Below are 12,743 nucleotides of genomic sequence, written 5' to 3' on the forward strand. Positions count from 1 at the left end.
CTCCTATAGCTGGCCAGTTGGTTGTCCACTTTTTGAAGGGTTCCAGGAGGCTGAACCTGCCCTGCTCCTTTACCGTCCCTACATGGGATCTGCCCACTGTTCTGAGGGATCTTAAGAGCCCTCCTTCTGAGGTGTTAAAGTCGACCGACCTTTGGCTATAGTCGTTGAAAACCGCTCTGCTACTGGCTTTAACATTGGTCAAGCTAATGGGAAACTTGCAGGCGCTCTCTGTGAGCCCTGCCTGCCTTGGGCCCAGCAACTCTAAGGTCGTCCTGAAGCCAATGCATGGTTATGTACCTAAAGTGCTCTCCACTCCATTCAGAGCACAGTTCATTATACTCTCTGAGCTTCCTCCCTCAGAGAAGGACCAGGAGTTGAATTTACTCTGCCCCGTCAGGGCGATTAGAATTTACATTGAGCGTACTCTTTGTTTGCTTCAGTGGCCGCACCAAAGGGCATCTGGTCACGAAGCAAAGACTTTCCCGGTGGATAATTGACACTATTAAGCTAACATACTCCTCCTTGGGCCTGCAATGCCCCATTGGAATAAAAGCCCACTCCACCAGAGGTGTTGCCTCTTCTTGGGCTTGGTCTAGAAGTGTGTCTATAGCAGAAATCTGTGCAGCAGTCAACGGTCACCTTAGGATCCTATGCCAGAATGCCCGCTTATATAGTCATATTGCCCTGCCCATATTGGCGTGCTCTGGCAGGCTTTGTGGCCATAGGCTTGTGCAGCTCTGCTGCCTCACCATTGATTCGTTTTTATTCTCTGCACTGCAAAGGCTGTAGAGTTACACTGCATTATTGAAAAGGCTTCAGTATTGGAGAAAAAAGGACTTGTCCCATAGCGTCTTAGCTACATAGTACTCATTCCCGTATCTAGGGTAAACAAGGTTACATTAGTAACAGTAAGTTATCAGACACTACACTCTAAACTCAACCTGTTAAAGATCTCCTAAATTCAGTTCAATCACAGATATGGTGATTTGGCAGTAAAATATGACAGTTATAGGAATAGCCAACAACAAGCTCCAAATTTAAGTTCCGTTCCTGATAAACCACATTCCAGCAAGCAAGTGTGTGTGAGTGTGTGTTAGACACAAATGAGGGCAAATGATTTAACAAAGTCAAGGATTCTGTCAGGCAAGTCAGTCACTCCCAGTGCTTCTGGTTCATGACCGATAGTCAAACAGAGTACTTCCTACTGATCTTATCCTGATGCTATAATAAACATTTAAACACACACACAGATAAAACAACACACAACAGGAAATCTATAAATGTAAGTGTGTGGAAATAACCACTGAGAATGATTCAAGGGTGTGAAGAGTATCAAGGGTCGAGAGTAGGAACTGTTAAATGTGTAATATCTAAAATCACCCGTGATAAGTAAAGGCAAGTCATTTTAATATATGTGACCAATGTAAAATAAAGAATGGTACAATTTAGGGGTGGGCGAGCAAAATCTTAACACGATACAAGAGTAAGCTTATCTCACAATATACTGCATATCACAATGCAGTTTTCCTGAAATAAGGTTGTTATGACATCAATATTTTAGATACTATTAAAATAAATAATTATTTTTATGATTCTCTAGTCTCAACACAAATTTCAATATCACAGCAAAAACTAATATTAACCTAACTAATCAAAGTAAAAAAAGTTTTCAAGGTTACTGAAGACCAGTAAACAATCAGTAATAAAAAAGAACAAATCCATAGGCCTATATTGCAACATTACATTTTCTCCCAAGTGTTTATGTTCACTTAATACATAACTGACTGTGTTTACTCACCAAGATGGGAATTTTTACATATTATTGTGTGTATTGAGCATTTTTAGTGCAGATGCTTTACATGTTCAAGCTTCAGGTAAGATCAAACAGCACATGAGTACCAAACTGAGCTCTCTTTCGGGATTGTCTTCTCTGTGAAGGATAATGCACGAACATAAGCATTCATATTTGAGTGAAAGATGCTTAGAATAGCCTAAATGTTGCTATACCAACCTTAACGCATAAGACGACGGAAGTATTTTACAATTTAATTAGAATTTGTACAATGTGTAAGAACTAGAACTTGTAGAATTAAATGGTTTAATATGAATTAAAATGTAGAGCTTCCCCATCTTGATAAGGAGCAACAGAGAAGAGAGAAAAATCAGGAATGGTCTAATGTCCAACACATGACAGAGTTTAATCCAGTCAAAAGAGGTTCATTCTGAAGTCAAAGACACTGTTGTTGAGATCAACCCTGAGCAGGTCAGTGAAACTTTCCCTTCACTCAGAGTTAAATTGATTTTAACCTAGTTTTACAAGTTTAGCTGACATTTAGCTCATCTTCTTTCATTACAGGTTAAGAATGAAGTCTGTAACCATCAACTATAAGGCTTTCGGGCCGAGGTGGCTTTTTGACGCTTTCATTAAGCAGAGAATGAACAGTGGGACAGCATTTTACAACTTGCCTATTAAGGAGAAAGAAGGAAGTGGTATTAGGAAATGTTGCAGGTCAGATTTGAAACTTCATCACCAAAATGAGCAGGACAACTCAACATATCAAGAGCAAAAAAAAAACTTAATTTCTAACTGAAGAAATGTGTTTAACAGTTTCCTTACTACATGTGATGTGATGCAATAAGATTCCAGCAACAAGCAATTTGTCTGTCCACAACAGACATGACAGAAAAATCAATCACACATCACAGCCAATCAGAGAAGCCTGTGGGCATCTCTCTCTCTCTGTGAGCACACTGCTGTCTCAACCAAAAGAGCACATAAACTGATAAATGTAAAAAAAAAAAAAAAAAAATGTTAACATTTTTCAAAATATATACTCACTGAATGCACTTTGTTCACAAAGAGTTCACAATTTGCACGTTCTCGCTTCATTTAGGGCTGCAACTATTGTTTAGATTGTTTTGATAATTGATTAAGCTGTCAAATATTTATTTGATTAATCAAATAATTGGATGAAAATATTTTTTGTAACTTTAATTGAGAAAAACAAAAAAACACGTATCCATTACGGATGCATATGAAAATTTTTGCAGATACTGATAGTTATTTTTATTTGAAAGCCGATAACTGATATGCTGGCCAATAAATCTATATCAAAATTTGTTTATATTTTTTGAGAGCCTGATTATTGCTGAAGAGCTGAATAAACTCTGGTAAACTAAAGCGCTTTGTTAGCGGGTTAATTAGGCTATATGAGAATCAGATATTTATACTACATAAACATAATATTACAACTTTATTCACAAGAAGATGCAAGAAGAGTCAATCTGAAATAAGTTACATGCTAGTCAGGTGTGCAACTCGTGGATGGACTCTTAACTTTTCCCATAATAACGCACTGAAACACATTAATATAAACACAGTTTTACAATTTACAATGTACAATTGCACTAAAGGATCCAAATGCACAAGCAGACTAAACTGTGCTAGTCATGAAGGTGTAACTCCATAGTGAATGCGCTCTCCCCGTAACAACACACTAAAACGTGCAAACAAAGATTCCACAACATTATTCTATACAGTGATGTTCTTATTATAATTTTATGTAGCCTATATGTGACCCTGGACCACAAAACCAGTCATAAGGGTACATTTTTTTTTGAGATTGAGGTTTATACATCATCTGAAAGCTGAATAAATAAGATGTATGGTTTGTTTGTTAGGATAGGACAATATTTGGCTGAGATACAGCTATTTGAAAATCTGGTACATTTTTTTTTGAGATTGAGGTTTATGAGAAAATCGCCTTTAAAGTTGCCCAAATGAAGTCCTTAGCAACGCATATTACTAATGATAAATACATTTTTGATATATTTATCCTAGAAAATGTACAAAATATCTTCATGGAACGTGAGCTTTATTTAATATCCTAATGATTTTTGGCAACGCATAGACTAATGATCGATACATTTTTTGATACAATATGTTATCCTACAAATATACCTGTGTACATATGACTGGTTTTGTGGTCCAGGGTCAACGTGACAGATTGCCCTGCACATATTGCACTTAACTGCTTCCTTTTGAAGTGATTTCCAATCATATTGCAAGTAGAGGTCGACTGATAGTGGATTTTACCGATACCGATAGCTAGGTTGGACCACACTGGCCGATACCGATTAATCAACCAATTTTTTAAAATGAAGACTAAATAAAAACTAAAACAGTGATTTACTATTTTAAAAAAAGCAGTAGCAGTACTGAACCATACTTTGTAAATGAATAAACATATTAATATTAGTTATTACATTGATCATTAAAGTTATTTCATAGTTTACTTATGTTAAAAAACAGAAACTTTAACATTCAAAAATGTAGCGTATTAGTATTAGTAAATGTTGAAATGAACACACTAGGAACAATACTTCTACAGCTTTCATTAATATTACAAATGGACTCTTACTGTTTAGTATTACCATTTACTTTAAATGCTTAAAGATGGCCATCTTAAAAATATCTACAGTACACAAGGCCATAGTATTAAAATTACATACATAGATTATTGATATTGTATGTGTACTCACACTTTATTTGCTTCTATTTTAGATTAGACTAACTGAGACTTGTCATGGCACTTGTATACCGTTGTTGTTCTCTTGTTGATCTGATTGTTTCTACTGTTCTCATTTGTAAGTCGCTTTGGATAAAAACATCTGCTAAATGATTAAATGTAAATGTAATGTAAATGTTGATGCAGCCCTAGTTTCAAGTAATTTTAAGATCTGACGTAAATTATAATTTTTTTGTCTAGGATTCACTTTTTTCAAAAGTTGTTTCAAACCCAACCAAAGAGCACCTTCTGGGATTACTTCACAAGGTCCTTTCAGCAAGTAGCACTTCAACATATCTAATATGATCTGTAAATTATCCAATGTCGCTTTCATTGTGGCTATTAAAAGGCAATTTAAATACTATGCAAAACACATAAGTACCTGAGATAATCGCTCAAGGAGTATTGTAGTCGCAGCTAGAACAAAAACTCTGATAAACATAGTAAGATACTTTTTTCCGTGCATCAAGTCATCATGTCACATCTGGTTAGAGTGTTAGAGTAGGTGTTCTGCAAGTGTTGCCATGGAGACTCAATCCTGTATGTACTATAGTAAAAACGTGTCAGGAGCAAGTGCACAAGCTATGGTTACCACGGACCCAACACTACCAAAACCTTTAATGAGGCCGGTAGAGCTGCACGCAAGCAGACCACATCTTGGCTGGATATATTCAACCAGATTTGACACAAAATATAGCGAACTAGTATATAAAATGACAACAGGAAGTGATACAGATCGGTGCTTGGTCACACAGTTCACCAACCAAAGCACTCAACAGTGAGCTGTGAAGCAGCCACATCAAACACAGCCTTGTGTGCTATTCACACAACATGAAAGTGAAAAACATAACCTAACCTTTAGCATCAATTATCCTATAACCCAACACCAAATGCATACAGGGTAGATTTTTTTGCATTTCAAACCATTTAACTGTTACAGCTCACATTTTAAGCTGAACTGAACTGAATTAAGCTGAATTCACACTTTAGTTTGGGGACCTACATCGGTCAACCATTTGACGGCAAACAAAAGATCATGGTTTCAAGCAAGAAGGCACATTTTTATCCGTCGTCATCTGTCTGCACGTATAGCATGACATATAATTAACTGCCCTTGAAGCTTTCATAAAATTAAAAATTAAACACTCAAAACTGTACAGTACTAAAGACGAACTGTATGTTGATACATGAAATTCTGGAGGGAACATCGGATGCCATCGCATGGGATTGTAATGACATGTGCCATTAATTGATCTATGTACTGCAACTTATAAAACGGGAACAACATGAAAGGAATATTCTGAAAAAAAAAAGTAAATACCTGAATCATAATATTGTCTTATTCAGAATAAGGTAAATAATCAGATTACTGATGTCCATGTACACGTAATCAATGATTGAAGCTAATTTAATCTGTATGACCGTAATCAAACTATGATTTAGCATGAAAAATTCAAAGAATAATCACCCACTGACTGTGTAATTACATTGAAAAATTAAAAACAATGGCTTCCTCACAGACGTCTTGGCGACATATGTCTGCTTACGGAGAGAAACCACATTGCGGAGCAGGTTCAGCATGGTTAGTTTCTGACTCTTGCTCTCCATTGTCGCCCATGTTAACACCACAACCACAGTCCCGTTCAGTTCCCAGACACTGCAGTTCTTCAGGAAGCACCTGCCCTTTCATCTGCCCCACAGGAATCCACCACTACACTGGCCGCTCTTCAGAGAAACTTCCCTTCGCCAGGTTTTGTGTGAATCAGAAGTGGCAGTCTGTGTGAACAGAGTCTAACACAATCTCCAGATAAATAACACTCAGCACTTTTACAGAAGTTTGCAGTCTGCATTGATGTAGCACGCACAAATGGACAACAGACGAGGTTTAAGAGTCTTCCCAGCAGAGGAGATTGACCCAACACTTCACAGTCTTTCAGTCACAATGCATCTGAAAAATTAGTCCAGTCATACAAGCCTACTCTCATTACACTGTTAAAAAACTGGAGCCAAATGGCTCTTCACAAAACACATTTTTTTCATTATTTGGTTATATAATATACAGAGGAACTAGTCATCTATAGCTTAAAGGGCACTTAGCACATGATCTAAAGTACTGACAGCAGTCAGTGTTTGATTGTCTGATCTTTCACAGAGCTACTGATGATAGGCTATATAAATATCTACCAATCATCAGACCAATCCTACAGACGTCATAAGACATTAGTTCTGTTGGTTTAAAAGAGCTAGGAAAGTAGTGAAAGTCTCTTTTAGAAGATAAGAAGCAGATGCATAGATAAAAAAGACAGACAAACAGCCAGGTTTTGGACAGGGATGAATGTAACAGGCTGACAGATAGACAGACAGTAAATAGACAGATACATGCACGGCCAGGAGATGGACAAACAGACAGAAGGATAGACAGACAGGCAGATAGTAAATAGACACATGGACCAACAGGCATATAGATAGCCAGAAAGATATATAATGCCAATAGACAGACAAATGGACAGCCAGGAGATGGACAAACAGACAGAAGAATAGACAGACAGGCAGATAAAAATCCAAACAGACAATGGAGAAACAGACATGGAGAAACAGACAGGCAGGAATACAAACTTACAGACCATGGATAGATAAGCAGGCGATTGATATCTTTGGCCAAAGATGAAAAGGCAGAAATAGAGAAAAAAGGCAACAGAGAGACAGACAGACGAGAAGATAGTAATGGACGTTAAATCCACACGTGGACACAAGGTGTATAAGACGAGTGCACTTATGAACACACAAGGCAGCATGTCCAAATCTGCAGATGCCGCCATGTTGAAACGACATTCCAAGAAGGAGACAGAGAACTCAAACTCTTTCAAAACAAAACGGCAAGTCTCAACATGATGCCCCGCTCCATGCCATACACAGAAAGAAAAAAAAAAAACAGTGTAAGTGCTTCTCCTCAGGTTCCAAGCGTGAGGAAACCTCTGGTACACTAAGACAAGCTCTTCTGTCACAACACAGGTATGTTCATGGCCGTAAAGAGATACTTCATCCAAAAATTCTTCCATCATTTACTCACCCTCATGTCTTCTTTCTACCATGGAACATAAAAGGAGATGTTTACAGAAGAAGCTGCTCTTTTCCACGAGAAAGGTAACCACAGCTGTCAATCAAGATTTCCAGTCATTTATTTGATAGATTAACTTCATACTGTTACTCAAACAAAACTATAATATGACTTTGATAGACCTGGAATATCGTATATAAGCTGTACAAACAACTTATACAAGTTTTTTTTTTTTTTTTTTTTGTCCGTTTTGGAGCTTGTCTGTCTTCGCCTCACATCCAACTTGACTGTAGTGTGTACCTTCTCCAAAACATCTCGTCTGCTGCTCCACAGAAGATAACATGAACACGATCTCTTCAGGAGGCATTACAAACAGAGTGAAGAGAGTGAAAGGAAGTCTCTAGTGGGAGTGAACTTGGGACAATTCGGGTGACAGGGCCCTGACGAGTGCTGGATAGTGTCCACAGAGGTCCAAACTGTCATCAGTCAACGAAACCAAAACCACTCAGAGCTCTTAAATGAATAGAGATGTGCCAGAGAGGAAAGCTCTCTGACAGCCCCTGCAATTACAGAACCAGCTATATCACAGCATTTCAGGAGATCTGTCCAAAAACACTGCTTACAGCTAACATACAGAGAAGAATGAGATCTAGTGCTTCCTCTAGAACACATCAGTATAACACAGCATTAATAACAGACTGATATATCAGATGACATTCTGTCATTTGGAGATTATCAGCTGACAACACTTAACCATAAAGGTTGGTATTTATATGATGTGAGGTAGTTTATTCAACAATTTTGTTTCAAACAAAATGAAAAATGTAAAGTTCTACTAACTTAATCTTTGAAATTTTAACTATTAATAATAATAATAATGCGTCTGTGAAAGAAATGTCACTTCTGCTTTTGCTGTGAAACCTGTAGTATGTTACCTAGATTTATGCTTTTGGTTTGGATGGAAATCTTATACAGTGTTATAGTTAGTCGATCTAAACCAGTAATTGTGCATTAACAGCTGACAACCATGTCGGTGCGCAAATGAACGGTCTGAACTTATTTACACAGCACATTTTTTATTTTGATTGTGCATGTGCACCTGCGCACCACTTGCGTGCACCCCTGTGAATCTGGTTACATTTTATTCTATCGGTTGCACATATCATGAAAGTTCAGAAATGAAAGGTCCAGCAAGAGGCGCTATAATCAAGTTTGAAAATAACTGATCACCTACTGTAAACCTAAACGAAAACATTAACTTGCGATTAAAACACATTTGCTAAAGCAACCCGTTTAGCATGTTTCTAAAAGTCTTCGATCGGTTTTATCAAGACTTGTTTTTAACGGGACTCGTACGTGAAGGCTCCACAAAGCAAGCGCAATGCTGTACCAGGTGAGCTACCGAGCAAGCTTACTGTGTCAGAAAAGCCATATGGAGCTGGTTATGTGATTCCAACATCAAAATGTATTAGTCTACAAATCATGCACTATGGTAAAAATAAACCTTTATTAATCAATACCTTGCACCTGTAATCATAATTTCCGTGAAACCCTGCCACTAATGTTCATTTCACGTGGAAATTTAATTGCATGTACAGGTAGGTTTTTGGACTTTTGCAAAAATGTAGGTCGAGGTGCATAAATTCATTGATAAAAACTATGGATGCACGATATTATCAGAACATTATCGGAATCGGCCGATAAAGGCTTATAATGCAAACATCGGCATCAGCCTTGCCGATAAGAGAGTAGCTCACATGTGCTCAGGGTGTGTGATAAGATCAAGTAAGCAGTGTGGTCATTCTTGAAGCAAACTTTTGCCAGAATTCACTGTTTTGAATTGCACTTATGTCCGGTGCAGCAGCGGCAGCCTCCCCTGGGTCCTAATGCCTGTCCAGTAAGGAGTTTTATTTATTTAGGGGGCATTGTTGGCCTACTTGTAATAAAATGACAGTAACATACACAAATAGCATTAAGGTATTTGTGTTTTTAAATAAAAGCAGTAATTGATGTAAAAAAAAAAAATATATTATATATATATATATATATATATATATATATATATATATAATATATATATATATATATATATATATCCGTTTTGATTTAAAATAGCTTACATTGAATAAAAATCACAAACCTGATACTAGTAAATTAAATAATTTTATATATTATACAGATTTATCCATTATGTAATATATTCTTTCAAATGGATTATGAACACTTAAATACAGGGAGCGCTAAAAGATTTTTATTTTATTTTAGAATTTTCACAACTCTTTTGCTTTAGACCATCTATTAATGTTAAATCAACAAATAAAATATTAAAAACTGCATTTGTCCAAAAAAAATAATAATAAAAACAGCAGAGATTGATTTTATTATAGTTATTTTCAAGACTTTCAATGTACTCTCATTAAAAAAAATAAAATAATAATAATAAAAAATAATAAAAACAGCAGCGATTGATTTTATTATAGTTATTTTCAAGACTTTCAAATATTACTCTTATAAAAAAAAAAAAAAAAAACAGCAGCGATTGATTTTATTATAGTTATTTTCAAGATGTTCAATTAGTTCTAATGTTCAACTAACAAATAAGTTTTTAAAATTAAAAATAATTTGTTTATAATTTCCAGGAGAGACTTGGTGTTGTTTCAAAAAAAGGGAAATATATCGGCTGTCGAACAAAATGATTTGAAAATTATCGGGATATCAGCAAAAATCTAATATTGTGCATCCCTAATAAAAAGTGGAAGTGGGCCGATTAATAGGTTCATAAGTGCAAATTTGTGAAGGATTAAATCTTATTGCTCTCCATGTCAGCTAGTTAAATCTGATGACAAGGAATGCCACTGTAAACACAAGCAGAAGACACACTCACACAACAAAAGACTATTGACATTTACATTACACACATGCCAAATGACAAGCTGCACGCAAACACAGCACTCCCTTCAACACCTGCCAATTATTCAGTCTCTGGTAAGTAAATACAGGCTGATGCTCCTAAAGACCTCTGGCCCGTGAGCAGAGGGAGGACAGACAGAGAGAGCTCTCTTATTCTTCTCCTGCTGGCACCGGTTCAGCCGATCCTCCGTTTATTTACCTCTGACACACGCTGAGCCGGTCTCTCTCACATACAGACACTGATCCACTGAGCCGGGCGAGACACACAGATGCCAGTGGATGGGGAGAAGGGGCGGGCATCACGGGTGGCATGATTTCTGGCCTCTAAATGTAGACTAGCTGATAAATTTGCACAGGGAATAGGACTGATTCTGTGCATGTGGGTCAAAAATGGCTTGTGTGATGCCTGAAGAAGAGGTAAGGTGTATAAATACTGCAAGACAAAACCTTTGACTAACGGCAAAATCAAGGGTCTGAATAGAAAAAAATTTTAAAAATAAATTCTATATAATAAGACAGACAGACCGCCACACAATACAAGACACTCAACACAAACAAATCAGTGTCTCTGTATATCTATAAACAGAAACCTCGTTCGTCTTGTCAGCATCCACTGTGAAACTGTGCCTAAACATTATTCTTTTGATATGCAAAACAAAATAAGAGCCATTCTGACTCAAGTGCATGCAAATGATCAGCTCTCCGTCCACACTGCACTACATGTAAATACCCGTGTAAATCACATCCAGCAGGAAGATCCTGTATCTCATTACTGAGCATGTTTTGCTTTGTAATAGCAGGGATGATGGCTCATGTTACTCATGCTTTAAAGAGGAACGTGGTGTTTATATTGCGAAAGAACTGACAGATTGGTCGTTTCAAAAAGGAATGTTTCCTTGAGCTGCTACTTGTTTTCTTTCTTTTTTTTTTTTTTAAGTAATTCAGTACCAAGAAAACTGGCTTTACTTTAATAAAGGCTTTGAGTCAAAAGTTCAATTGTGCAAATGGTCACAATAAAAAGGTCATCCAAACTAAAATCTCAAATATCACATTTCAAAGAAAAAAAGAACAACTGAGCTCAATAAACCCACTGTGACATGCATTCAGAAGGGCAGATTTGAACTGAGATGTGAAACACTGTATCAGACTGGGGCAAGCTGTAACATGTTTTAAATGCACGTGCATATATACTGTAAAACATGGCGTTTTTATATTTTTTTGCATTTCAGAAACGCTATTCTTCTGTAATGAGTTGTCAATAAACAGCCGCCTGTTGACAGCTTACCCCAAAGAGTGTGACAACATGCCCCGCTGTAGACAACACACTGCTGTAAAGCCCGCACTGATCTTTGTTCATGTTTCTATGTGCACTTGAGACTGTAATGTTCGCGCGCACGCGAAAAGTGACTCAAGACCGGAGAAATATCAACGGAGAGTCAGAAGTGTGACCACTAGCCTACAGATAAAGCCTCTCCCCGTGGTTTTCTCCTACCTGAGCAGACTGGAGAGCGTGTGGGAAGAGCTGTGCCCGCCGCTCCCGACATTCCCGGAGGATCCGGAGCCGCCCGCAGAGGCCGAGCCGCCCGACTGTCTCCTCGCGGACAGGAGCTTCTCAACGGCGGCCAGATTCCCGGTGCGCGCCGCCTCCAGCAGTTCCTGCTCCTTCCCCATCTCACCGCGAGCGGGAGGAGAGACGATCACACGGCCTCACGAACCCACTGCACGCCTCTCCGACTCCGCAACACGCATCCACGCGCCGCACGACGCGCTCTCTCTCCGTTCCGGTCCGCTCGGTCCACTGCGTCAGGGTTCTTCCCGCTCCAAGCGCAGCTGCTCCGGGGAAACTTTCTCTCCCAGCGCCGCAACAAACTTCCTCTGGCACGGCTCGACACGTCACTTCCTCGACGGGTGCGCTCCTCGGTGACGTCGCACAATCATTTAATTACACTAATGATGGTGGAACTGCATGCATTTGGGGGATTGATCGCTCGTCCTGACATCCTGAGATCAGCACAAGAGCAACCGGGACAGTTTATCAGATTCCTGGAGACCAGCTCCAGCTGGGGAAGAGTCATACTGCACAGATTTATCTCTTCTTTGTAATTCCATAATTAAGTCAGTTTTGAAGATTTTAATGTTATATTGATGTTGAATAATTAAAATGAGCCGAGTAACGTGTATTGATCCGAGTTTTGATTGATTTGGAT

General features: G+C 38.1%; 1 protein-coding gene across 8 annotated transcripts in view; it reads right to left on the minus strand.

Moving 5' to 3' along the window:
- Positions 1-12,592, minus strand: part of LOC109066631 (ankyrin repeat and SAM domain-containing protein 1A-like) — a 93,823-nt gene extending 81,231 nt beyond the window's left edge. For 4 of the 8 annotated variants that reach the window (XM_042712647.1, XM_042712649.1, XM_042712648.1 and 1 more), the window contains exon 1: positions 12,029-12,591. In XM_042712647.1, coding sequence (XP_042568581.1) covers positions 12,029-12,207 — 179 coding nt within the window. In that variant the 5' untranslated portion in view covers positions 12,208-12,591. Of the gene's footprint in view, positions 1-12,028 lie in introns of all 8 variants that reach the window. The other 4 variants (XM_042712645.1, XM_042712644.1, XM_042712650.1 and 1 more) reach the window with 2 other exon arrangements.
- Positions 12,593-12,743: the final 151 nt, after the last annotated feature.

The sequence above is a fragment of the Cyprinus carpio genome, chromosome A23 (assembly GCF_018340385.1).
Source record: "Cyprinus carpio isolate SPL01 chromosome A23, ASM1834038v1, whole genome shotgun sequence".
Lineage (NCBI taxonomy): Eukaryota > Metazoa > Chordata > Actinopteri > Cypriniformes > Cyprinidae > Cyprinus > Cyprinus carpio.